The 12,476-nt window shown below is 50.4% G+C and overlaps 2 protein-coding genes across 7 annotated transcripts in view; both read left to right on the top strand.

The window, feature by feature from the left end:
• Nucleotides 1–3,932, top strand: part of THADA (THADA armadillo repeat containing) — a 324,964-nt gene extending 321,032 nt beyond the window's left edge. For 5 of the 6 annotated variants that reach the window (XM_053890646.1, XM_053890645.1, XM_019465008.2 and 2 more), the window contains one exon: nucleotides 2,833–3,932. In XM_053890646.1, coding sequence (XP_053746621.1) covers nucleotides 2,833–3,225 — 393 coding nt within the window. In that variant the 3' untranslated portion in view covers nucleotides 3,226–3,932. The remainder of the gene's footprint in view (nucleotides 1–2,832) is intronic. The other variant, XM_053890647.1, reaches the window with a different exon arrangement.
• Nucleotides 3,933–7,160: 3,228 nt separating this feature from the next.
• On the top strand, nucleotides 7,161–11,527 carry ZFP36L2 (ZFP36 ring finger protein like 2). The gene is made up of 2 exons (XM_019464874.2): nucleotides 7,161–7,564; nucleotides 8,084–11,527. Exons 1-2 carry the CDS (start codon nucleotides 7,514–7,516, stop codon nucleotides 9,530–9,532), a joined length of 1,500 nt encoding a protein of 499 aa, XP_019320419.2. The 5' UTR covers nucleotides 7,161–7,513; the 3' UTR covers nucleotides 9,533–11,527.
• Nucleotides 11,528–12,476: the final 949 nt, after the last annotated feature.

The raw sequence follows: 12,476 nt of genomic DNA, 5'->3' as shown, positions 1-12,476 counted from the left end.
ACAGAATGGCATTGGCACAAAAAGAGACACATAGATCAGTGGAACAGAATGGAAAGCCCAGAAATAAACCCATGTATGTGTATTTTTTGACAAAGGAGGCAAGAATATACAATGAGGACTGGATAATCTCTTCAATAAAAGGTGTTGGGAGAACTGGACAGCTACCTGCAGTAGAATGAAACTGGACCACTTTCTTACTCCATACACAAAAATTAACTCAAAGTGGATTAGAGACTTGAATATAAGACCTGAAACTATATGGGGCACCTGGGTGGCTCAGTCAGTTGAGCGTGCAACTTCGGCTCAGGTCATGATCTCGCGGTTTGTGGGTTCGAGTCCCGCGTCGGGCTCTGTGCTGACAGCTTGGAGCCTGCAGCCTGATTCAGATTCTGTGTCTCCCCCTCTCTCTGCCCCTCCCCCACTCACACTCTGTCTCTCTCTCTCTCCTTCAAAAATAAATAAACATTAAAAAAAATAATAAAAAATAAAAAGACCCGAAATTATAAACTTCTAGAAGAAAACACAGGTGGTAAACTCCTTGACATCAGTTTTAGTGATATTTTTGGGACTGACTCTAAAGGCGAGAGAAACAAAAGCAAATACAAACAAGTAGGACTACATCAAACTAAAAAGCTTCTGCACAACAAAGGAAACCATCAACAAAATGTTAACAGAACTTACTGAATGGGAGAAGATATTTGCAAATGATACATCCAATAAGGAGTTAATATCCAAAAAATAATAATAAAGAACTCATACAACTCAATAATAACAACAAATCTGATTAAGGGGCACTTGGGTGGCTCAGTCAGTTAAGCATCTGACTCTTGACCTCAGCTCAGGTCTTGATCTCAGGGTCATGGGTGTGGGCCCCACACTGGCTCTATGCTGACTTTTAAAAATCTGAAAACTCTGATTAAAAAAATGGGCAGAGGATCTAGACATTTTTCCAAAAGAGACATACAGGTGGGCAACAGATACCTGAAAAGATATTCAACATCACTATCATCAGGGGATTGCAAATCAAAACTACAGTGAGATACCACTTCACACCTGTCAGAATGGCTGTTATCTAAAGACAAGAAGTTAGTGTTGGCGACGATGTGGAAAAAAGAGAACTCTCATAACCTGTTTGTGGGAATGTAAATTGGTGAGCCACTAAGAAAATGTATGGAGGTTCCTCATAAAATTAAAAATAGAACTACCACGTGATTTAGCAATTCCACTGCTGAGTATCTATGCAGAGAAAATGAAAACATGGGCACCTGGCTGGCTCAAATGGTAGAGCGTGCAACTCTTGGTCTTGGAGTTGAGAGTTTGAGACCCACGATGGCCCTACTCTTAAAAAATAGGGCTGCCTAGGTGGCTCAGTCGGTTGAGCGTCCGACTTCCACTTGGGTCACGGTCTCATGTTTTGTGAGTTCGAGCCCTGCATAGGGCTCTCTGCTGTCAGCTTAGAGCCCACTTTGGATCCTCTGTCCTCTTCTCTTTCTGCCCCTCCCCACTTGCACTCTTTCTCTCTCTCTCAAAAATTAATAAACATTTAAAAATAAATTAACAAAGAAAATATTGGGGTGCCTGGGTGGTTCAGTTGGTTAAGCATTCAACCCTTGATTTCGCCTCAGATCACGATCTCATAATTCGTGGGATTGAGCCCCATGTCGGGCTCCACACTGACAGCATGGAACCTGCTTGCGATTCTGTCTCTTCTTCTCTCTCTCTGCCCATCCTCCCTGCGCATGCATGCATGGTATCTCTCCCAAAATAAACAAGCATTAAACAAAAAAAAGTACAGACTCCCAATTATAAGATAAATAAGTCATGGGGATTCCTGTATAGCATGTAGAACATAATCAGTAAGATATTAACTCTGTAGGGTGACAGATGGTAACTAGACTTACTGTGGTGGTCATCTCACCATGTATACAAATGTCATTATGTTGTACACCTGAGACTAGTGTAATTTTCTATGTCAGTTATACCTCAATAGAAGGGGGAAAAAAAGAAAGGAAGAGGCCCCTTGGAAGTTGAGTGTTTAATTATGGAGAATGTTTATTAGTCAGCACTGGAATAGCTAAGGGCTCCCCACGGTTAGGTCTGAAGGTGAAACATTTGCAGAGAGTCAGGGCCCTTCCGGGTATTTGCTGCTTAGAGAAAACTATTAGCCTCCTCCAGGTGAGTCAACAGATAGGGAAACTGAGGACCAAGAGAAGCAGCAAAAGCATCTTGTCAACTGAAATTTGTATCCGTCCACCAGTGTCTGACTCAGCTGGCCCTCTTGACATACCCAACAGGCCAAGAGCTCAAAAAGCAGCCTGTTTATGGGAAATGTGGAGACAAGATTAAGTGTCTGTAAGAAAATAACCTTGAAAGTCCCCAGCCTTATAGAAATTTGGTTCCATATTCAGAGTAGTGCCTCATATTTGGTAATCCTTTGCTGTTTCTTCTGCTGAGATTTCTCCTCCTCCCCCTCTCTCCAATTTCTAGAGGCACCTTTGGTTCTAGGGCCCACTCCCATGTCGAGGTTCCCTTTTCAACAGCAGGCCCCCAAAATATCTTGACTTGAAACCACAAACACATCTTTATCAAAGGTCATGTTAAGTCTGGGGAAGAAAATTCCTCCCTGGTGGAGAAGTACAGCGAAATGAAAATAGAAAGTGACCTTCTCAGCTGCGAGTGGCATGTATATGTGGGTGCTGACAGGCAAGAGTGGGCCTTCCCTCAGGAGGGGGAGAGGACATACCTCCTCTGAGTCTGGCCAGACTCTGGTCTGGATTGGAGCCTGTCGACATCTCCTGTAATGTTGACTTTGGGCTTTGTCATTCAATCTAGGTGGAAGACTACCTGTTTGAAAAAGCAGAAATCAACTTTTGGGCCGAGACCCTGACCTTCGTGAAGTACCTCTACAAGCACCTCTCCCATCTCCTCTCCAAGTCCAGCTGGTGTCCCCTCAGCCCTGAAAGCCTCCGTCATCTTCACAGGACAGCATCAGAGCAGTGCCACCTCCTTTCCCAGCTCTTCAGAGAACTGCCACCAACTGCTGAGTTTTTGAAGACGGTGGAATTCACAAGACTGCGCATTCAGGAAGAAAGGACTTTGGCTTGCCTGAGGCTGCTGGCCTTTCTGGAAGGAAAGGAAAGGGAAGACACCCTTGTTATCAGTGCTCCGGACTCTGTTGCAGAAACGAATCCGTTCACTCTTGCAAGAACAGAAGCAGCTTGTTGAAGAAAGAAGACTTTTGGGGGTGGGGGGGGTGCGGATTATTCCCCCACTAAATCTGCAGGAAACGTGTTGAACATAAATTCAAATATTTTCTCCCCTTCATGAGTCTAGTCTTCTGTCCCTTCCTACAAAGGAATTTTTCTTCAGCTCACTCATTCAGGGGAGCCTGGTTTATTGCAGCTACTGTAGGAAGTGCGGCTACCACGTTGAATATTTACTCTGTTCCCAGGTGCAGGCCACCTGCGGACCTGAATTCGCCTTTTTCTTCCCCCACAGCCTCTAACGTCCAGGCATAGTCAGCCCACATTTTCTGTGAATTGACTGTACAGAACTAGGTTTTAGCTCGTGACTTTCTCTCCTCTTTCCCACTGAATAGAAGAGCTGGATTAGTTGGCAAACAGCCCACTGGGTCAGAACTCTAAATTTTATTCCATTTTAGCTACAGCAGAAGTATGTTCCAAATGTTGGATCCTGGGAAAATTATAGATCTACTTCATAGAGATGGTTTTGTTTTTACCATCTACATGTTCAAGTCCTGCAGCGACCTGCACATGACGTCTGATTTATTAAAAGAGCTCCTACCCACCAAAAGTGTTTCTGGCAATGCCAGGAAACTTAGATTTTGCCACCCAGTGAAAGCATAGACCCTTGGCTGTGAGAAGGAAATCCAGGGAAAGAAAAGCCAGAATAAATGACTTGTTTTATTCCTACGCTGTTTACTGTCATTTTCTTGGTGGCAATAAAAGATTCTCATTTAAGATGTCAGAAAACACAATTATCCATTTCAGTGTTTGAACCTAGCAACCTTAAGGTTTTTCTGCCTTTTCCAAGCCCAACCCAGCCCTCTGCCTCAGACACCCAGCAGGTGTCGCTCTTGCATACATTTTTGCTTCATTGGCTTGCCATTTTTTCCTTCTCATTTCAGAAAGAGTGTTATCCACAGACAGCTATCTTGAAATTCATAGCTTGGATTGGTCAGAGCCTCATCCATATTCATTTTTCTTCCTGGTTATCAGAATGATACCAGTTTTTAGGGACTGTAAATATTTTTAAATACTTCCCAGGTGAGCAATCACTTGGAACTATGTTATTGACGTTTGACGGTCTGAAGGGGCAGTTTAAAAGAGAGAAAGTTTGATATCATTTCCTACTGCAGAAAAGCTCGTATTTCAAATGTGTTTCTCTTTAAAAAAACCACCTAACACTAAAAACACAGCCATACTGGAAGTACAGAAAAATAGCTCTGTAGGAAAAGGCAAGGAAAGGAGTAAACTTAGAATCCAAAGTTTTGTCCTAAAGAGAACAGGAAATTCCCTAGGTAGTTTTGGACTATTCGGCTCAAAATGTGTTTTTTTTGTGATCCTGAATTAATTAGGATCCTGTGTGGCCCACACTTGATGGAAAGTTGCCAGTCTAACATTTCTTTTTGTTCTGAGAAGGACTAACTGGGTCAGAAGTCAGGAAATTGTTGGCATAATGCAGTGATGACCATGGTTCAATAACTATGAAACTGGCCCCAGTAAAGCCCAACTCATTGGAAACGGCCAGCGTTCCTTTTCTCTCCATTTAAAATGAAATAAAAGCAGATACATAATAATAAAAGCACCTTATACCAGCAGGTGCTCTTTACCAAAACATGTACCATAGCATATGTACATGTTATCTCCAGGATCCTTCTACCAAGCCTGCAAAGTGGGTGTTCTCATGGCTGCGGACTGGGAATTACCCGATTTTGATGATGGCTGGCTGTGGCCAGCCTGGGAGGACAGGAGAGACAGAAGTTTCTACTGGTTTTATATCTGAAATCTTAATACTGACCTACAATAGCAGTGAAATGGCTGTTACACACTTGCCTGATGCATTCCCAGGGGAATCTTAGAATACTACTATCAGGGCTAACCTCAGACTCCATGTTTGGGGTCATTTCAACAAAGAACAAAACAGAACAGTTGGGGTTCTTGAGTGCTCTGGGCTGTGTCAGCCACAGCTGCCTGGGGGCCAGTGCAGGCTGGGTGGTGCAATCACCCAGATTGAAGCAATCCCCCCTTCGGGGTCATTGCTCTTGGCTCCAAGCTAGACGGTCCAAGATTTGGTGCCTGATCCTGTGGACCTCTACCCATCTGGCCACAGTCCAGAGACCCGGCTGTCTCCATTTTTATGCTTTGTCAATTTAATAAATGATATGGATTTATACCTGTACATCTTTTACACACCTTAACAGATAACGCATTTGCACCTTGACAAGGGTGAGAGATGAGTAAAGCAGGAATTATCTTAGTTTTACAAGGAAACCCAAGTACCAAAGGGATTATGTGATTTGCTTGAGACCACATGACTTGGAAAGGGCAGCGCCTGAACGCCAGTCCTGGGTTTCTGGTCCTAAAGTGCTTGCAGCCCACTGCAGACTCTAGCTCTCTGGGTGGGTGCTTAGGGAGTGACAGCAGGGGGAACTGCATGCAAACTGAACTCTGAGGCGTCAGTTCCATGAGTGACAGGCCCGATGGCTTATTCCCCCACTTCCAGGTTAACGAATGGAAATGACCAAGAGGAAACAAGAAATAACCTCAATTTGGGAAAGGGGGCGTGGGTTGCTTCCTTCCCTAGAGGGAACTGGGCCTTCCAACTTAGGCCCAAATGCAGCCTAAGCTGCCAGGTGTGCGAGATCATGGGCCCGCTCCAGTTTTTGGCAGCATATGTTTAGACGAGTGATAAGTGTCCTGGCCCAGACCCCACATCTGCCCGACCGGGCTGTCAGCGGCTTTTGCCTAACTGGGCGCTAGGGGGTGCTGTCTGCCCCGTACCCTTGAGGGGGCCCGTTGGCAAAGGCATTACCCAGAGCAGGGCTTTGGGGTGTGGGACTGGTGAGGGGGGGAAAAAAGAGGGCAAGACCACCTTGAGCGTCCTCGACGGCAGTCGGTCGGCCTCAGCCCGAGCCTGCGGCCCACGACGAGCTAAGGCAGGGCGCGGCGCCCCCAACGGCCAGGGAGGAAAGGGACCTGGAGGGCACGCCCGGCCACGGCCGCGGCGGCCGGGGAGCCTCAGCCGGCAGCTGCACCCCATCCCCTGGGAGGGCTGGGGAAGGCCGGGCTGACCGGCGGACGGACGGGGTGGCGGGAAGTCGCCTCCAGGCCTGCGCAGCTCTCCTGGCCTTTCCTCCCGTCCTCCCAGCCGGCTCCCCCGCCCGGGACGCCCCGCGCCACTCCGCGCCTTTGGCCCTAGCTCAAGGTCTTGTGATGTGATTAGCAAAGCCAGCGCCTTGTCCTCAGACACTCAGCCCTGCCCTGCAGGCCCCGGCGCTCAAGCCCTGTTTACTGCAGCCTGGGCGGGGACGGGGGCGGAGAAACGGGCCCAGGCTCCTCCGGGCGAGACTGCCGCGGCAGCCGCCCGCGTGGCCGCTCCCGCCCCCACCCCCACCGCGCCTCCACGTGCAATCGGGATGGAGCCACCACCCACCGGACGCAGGCCCAGAGCCCCCGCCTCCCGGCCCAAGCACCCTTTGCAAGCCAGCCGGGCCGCGCGGACGGTTGCAATATTCTTGCATTTTGCAATTCCCGCGCCCAGTATAAAACCGAGAGTGGGAGATAAAAGCTTCGCAATTTCGCCTAGCAGGATCCGGCGCGAGGAGACACGTCCAGGGCTGCAGAACTCTGGTCACTTTAAATGTGCAGTGGATTTCCAACAGGGCAGCCCCAGAGAAGAGGAGCCTTATCTTCCCGCCGCCACCCAGCAGCACCCAACAGGGCCGAGCTCTCCACGCCGCCCCGGGCGCCCCGGCAGCCTGCCCCGCCCCACGGCCTCCCGCCCCCTCCCCCGGAGAAAAAAAAAATTGGCGGCGGCCAATGGGAGGCCACGAAGGCGCTTGACGTCCGCGAGCCGGCGGGCGGCGTTGCCTGGAGACCCCGGCGGGGTCAGCGTTCTGTCCCCTCCTCCGGCACGCCCGCCTAGCCGCTGCCGCGCTCCCGGGCTCTATATAGGGCGCGCGCTCGCGGGCCGCGGAGTTCCAGCAGTCCGCGAGCTGTCGTCGGCTCCGCGCTGGGGGGGGGGGCGGGCCGGGCACCCCGGGGCGCGGAGGAGCGCTGTTTGCTTCTCCTTTCCCCCCACTCCGCACTCCCGGGCACCCTCAAGCCAGTCCACGCTGCTTCCCTCTCTCTAGTCTCGTCCCCCGGCAAACTTTCGGTTCCTCCCCCGCCCCTCACCCGTTATTCGTCGTGGCTCGAGCCCGGCCGCGCCGCCCCGAGGGCTCCTCCGGACCTCCCTGCCTGCAGCGCCGACCATTACAGGATCCAGAAACATGTCGACCACACTTCTGTCCGCCTTCTACGATATCGACTTCTTGTGCAAGGTACGCGAGGGAGCAAGGAGGGAGTAAAGCGGGCAGGCAGGAAGCCCCTCGAGTTTTCAGACTTTGCCTCTGCCCTCGGCTTTTGGGGCACCCATCCCCACCTTGACTTCGGGGTCGGGAAAAATCCTGGAGTTTGCTGTAGTGTGTGCTCGTGCCTTGTGGGCGGGGAGAAGGAGCTGGGAGGAAGGGCAGGGGGGAGCCGCTGTCGCTGTTTAGTTCCTCCGGCGCCGACCGCGGCCACGCTGCCTGGGGCTTCCCGGACGGGGTTTGCGCCGCCCAGACTGGCGGCCCACGGGCTGAGGATCACATGTCGAAACCGAGCGCGGCCTGGGGTGGGAGTCGGCTCCTCCCAACGCGAACATGATTCTTTTGCGCGTGTAGGGGCGGAGGGTGGGGGCCGAATCGAAATCTGCAAAAAGGAAGAAGAATCAGAAGGCTTGGAAGTTCCTCTGCAACTCGCCCCAACTCTTCCCTCCCTTTCCATATTTCATCCCGTCCTCGCCCCCCTCCTTTTGGCAGACGGAGAAATCCCTGGCCAACCTCAATCTGAACATGCTGGACAAGAAGGCGGTGGGGACGCCCGTGGCCGCCGCCCCTAGCTCGGGCTTCACACCGGGCTTTCTCCGACGGCACTCGGCCAGCAACCTGCACGCACTCGCCCACACCGCGCCTAGCCCCGGCAGCTGTTCGCCCAAGTTCCCGGGCGCGGCTAACGGCAGCAGCTGCGGCAGCGGGGCGGCGGGCGGCCCGGCCTCCTACGGCACTCTCAAGGAGCAGTCAGGGGGCGGCGGCACGGCCCTGCTGAACAAGGAGAACAAATTCCGGGACCGCTCATTCAGCGAGAACGGAGAGCGCAGCCAGCACCTCTTGCACCTGCAGCAGCAGCAGCAGCAGCAGCAGAAGGGGGGCGGCGGCGGCTCCCAGATCAACTCCACGCGCTACAAAACTGAGCTGTGCCGGCCCTTCGAGGAGAGCGGCACGTGCAAGTACGGCGAGAAGTGCCAGTTCGCTCACGGCTTCCACGAGCTGCGCAGCCTGACCCGGCACCCGAAGTACAAGACGGAGCTGTGCCGTACCTTCCACACCATCGGCTTCTGCCCCTACGGCCCGCGCTGCCACTTCATCCACAACGCCGACGAGCGGCGGCCGGCGCCGTCGGGGGGCGCCTCCGGGGACCTGCGCGCTTTCAGCGCGCGTGACGCGCTGCACCTGGGCTTCCCCCGGGAGCCGCGGCCCAAGCTGCATCACAGCCTCAGTTTCTCGGGCTTCCCGTCTGGCCACCACCAGCCCCCCGGGGGCCTCGAGTCGCCACTGCTGCTTGACAGCCCCACGTCGCGCACGCCGCCGCCACCGCCCTCTTGTTCCTCGGCCTCCTCCTGCTCCTCGTCCGCTTCGTCCTGCTCCTCGGCCTCAGCGGCCTCCACGCCATCAGGCGCCCCGACGTGCTGTGCCTCGGCGGCAGCTGCGGCCGCGGCAGCGCTTCTGTACGGCACCGGGGGCGCCGAGGACCTGCTGGCGCCGGGCGCCCAGTGCGCGGCCTGCTCGTCGGCCTCGTGCGCCAACAACGCCTTTGCATTCGGCCCAGAGCTGAGCAGCCTCATCGCGCCCCTCGCCATCCAGACGCACAACTTTGCCGCGGTAGCCGCGGCGTACTATCGCAGCCAGCAGCAGCAGCAGCAACAGCAGGGCCTGGTGCCCCCCGCGCAGCCTCCGGCGCCGCCCAGCGCGCCCCTCCCTGCCAGTTCTGCCGCGCCGCCCTCACCGCCCTTCAGCTTCCAGCTGCCGCGCCGCCTGTCCGAGTCTCCCGTGTTCGACGCGCCCCCTAGCCCCCCGGACTCGCTGTCTGACCGCGACAGCTACTTGAGCGGCTCCCTGAGCTCCGGCAGCCTCAGCGGCTCCGAATCCCCCAGCCTCGACCCCGGCCGCCGCCTGCCTATCTTCAGCCGCCTGTCCATCTCCGACGACTGAGGCAAGAGGGCGCCAGCGAGGAGGAGGAAGGGAAGGCTGTTCTGGGGATGTTGGAGGGCGCCCCTGCCGTCTCGACCCCCGTTAAGGGCGGGGTGGGGGAGGCACGGGAGTGGGGTTGGTGATAGGCCCTGAGCAGACTGCGGGCCGCACCGAGCACTTGGACTCGAACTTGTGTGCCGGGAGGGGCCTCCACCCCTCCCCTTTCGGTTTCCTCTTTTTTTTTTTTTTTTTTTTTTTTTAATTTTTATTATTACGAAGTTTCGTTCTTGTTGAGCAAAAAAGCCAACGAACTTTTGTATTGATGAACAAAATATTCACAACAGGGCAGTTGTGATGCGAACAGAACAAAGAACCAAACACTTAAACTTTTAGGTCTCCTATGAGTTTGGGACTTTAGGAAAAAAAAAAAATCAACCCAGCACCAGCAGCTACCAACCACCATTCCATATCTTCACTTGAAAGCATTAGTTACAGTCCAGATGTGGGAACTCTTATCTTGAGAGAAGTTCCTAATTGTCGTTTGTCTCAGACCAGTGTAAACAAACCAGCCAGCCACCACCTTGCTAAACTTATAAGCTTCTGGAATCCAGTATTCTACCAAGAATATGCCTTGATTGTAGTCTTCAGTGTGACAGGTTTTTGTTTGACACAACGTTCTATACGTCTGGAAAAAAAAAAAACAACCCTTGCATTCCAAAGTTTCATACCGGTTACTGGTTTTGTTGCCACCACTTAGTGGATGTTTAATTTTAGAACCATTTTGTCTGCTCTTTCTGGAAGCCTTGGGCAGAGCTTAGTTTGTAATCGTTGGGGGAATAACTGCTGAATTTTTAGCTGTTTTGAGTTGATTCGCACCACTGCACCACAACTCAATATGAAAAAACTATTTAACTTATTTATTATCTTGTGAAAAGTATACATTGAAAATTTTGTTCATACTGTATTTATCAAGTATGATGAAAAGCAATAGATATATATTCTTTTATTATGTTAAATTATGATTGCCATTATTAATCGGCAAAATGTGGAGTGTATGTTCTTTTCACAGTAATATATGCCTTTTGTAACTTCACTTGGTTATTTTATTGTAAATGAGTAAAAAAAATCTTAATTTAAGAGATTGTATGTAATATTTATTTCATTAATTTCTTTCCTTGTTTACGTAAATTTTGAAAGATTGCATGATTTCTTCACAGAAATCTATCCTGATGCTGTGGAAGTAGTTTGAGGAATATCTTATGAGTTTTCTTAGAATGTATAATGGTTGTAGCCCATCCAACTTTAAAAAAAAAGGTGACCACATACTTTGCAATCAGGTTTAAATGTGGCATGCTTTTCTCATTCCAGCTTTTGACATGAGCAAAAAAAACCCAAAAAACAAAAAAAAACCATGTTTGTTTGTTCGTTCCACCAATTCTACTGTGACATACTCTGCGTATAAAGACATGTAGCAATAATGGGGTGGGGGTAGTCTCACAGTGCCTTTGGAAGGGCCAGAACTTGCCTTAAATCTTCCTCAACCAAATAAGTATTTTTCTATTAGTGCTTGAGAGAATTTGAATGTAGGATGGGTTCAACTGCACAAAAGGAAAAGATATTTACCACTTTTTTTTTATATAGATATAAAGTGAAGAGGCCACCTCTTAGTGCTAAAATGGTATGTAGTACATGAATATGCCTTGTTTCATTACAGAAGATTCCAAAACTTGTACTATTTTTTTTGTGTGTGTGCGTAGAAAGGCAGGAATGCTTTCCTGGACAGCGGATGAATGAGCAGTAGCTTTAGTTTGTTTGTACGTAGGTACAGTTGGAGCACTATGTATGTATGTACTCTGGACTACTTTGACAGAAGTAGGTTTTTGAATGTAACAAGATAAGTCAACTTGAGTTGTAATATATTTTGGGGAAATCAGTTCACTACAGACTGTGGCTGTAAACATTGTACTGTAAATGTTTTGTAGTTTTCCCCCAATAAAATTTTTGGGAAAAAAGGTATTCATGTGTAAGCCAGCTTTTTTTTTTTTTTTTTTAAACCAGAACATGGAGCCTCTTACCTTAATTACCACCACTTTTCCGGGCATTGCCCAGGCCTTGCAGGGGTTGGGAGTTAAGGTTTCCACGGGAGCTGGCAAGGTGAGAATTCAGAAAAGCCTGCCCCTATGTATTTTATAGCAAGCTCTTTTAGCTGAAAGAAAGTAATTATTTGGACTGTCAAGGGCATTAGTTAGCTGTTCCCCTTGGTAATAAGATGCATCCCAGTGTTGGCTGACTGGCTGGTGGCAGGCCCTGGCTGAAGGCCTGAGGGGGTGTGGCCCGCCTGTGAGTCACCAAGTGGATCACGTGTCTGCAGTGGCAGCTGAAGGTCCGATTTTTTTTGCTGGGACACCCAGGGACCAGAACAGCTAGGGTGGGGAAGGGAGGAGGGTATGGAGGGCCACTAGAACGCTGAGCTGGAGAAGAGGAGGGGGTTGGGTTAGAAACTTTCCTGGGCTGGAGAACCAGGGTTTTGCCTCTACTTTGGGAAGCCTGGCTGTGTCCTTGTCCGGAGAGGAAGGAAAGGGGAGGAAGATTAAACAGGTCAAACTTATATCTGGGTAATGTTTGTTTATGCAGACAGCTTCCTCTGGGAGTGAGCACACACGTTATTTATGCAAAAGGATTTGTGTCTGCTTTAGGCGACTCTAAGTGGCCAGAAAGCAAATTCAACCCAGGCCTCTAGAAAAAGGAAGAAAAAAGAAAGGGCACCAATTTGTCTGCTGATTCGCACACAATTGAACAAAACCTTGGTAACTTTTTTTCCCCTACAATCCCTTTCGAAACTTCAAAATCAGGTTCATAAATTAACTCCCAATTTTCCCTTCCCTCCTCCCACCCCTCCCACCTCCCAGTTCAGACACTTTTTCCAAAGTAGGTAAAAGATTTAGCGATAGTTTGTTTTCTTATC

Source organism: Panthera pardus, unplaced genomic scaffold (genome assembly GCF_024362965.1).
Source record: "Panthera pardus isolate Hobbes unplaced genomic scaffold, ASM2436296v1 HiC_scaffold_25, whole genome shotgun sequence".
NCBI lineage: Eukaryota > Metazoa > Chordata > Mammalia > Carnivora > Felidae > Panthera > Panthera pardus.
The sequence above is the reverse complement of the archived record's forward strand: the minus strand, read 5'-3'. Positions and strand labels throughout refer to the sequence as shown.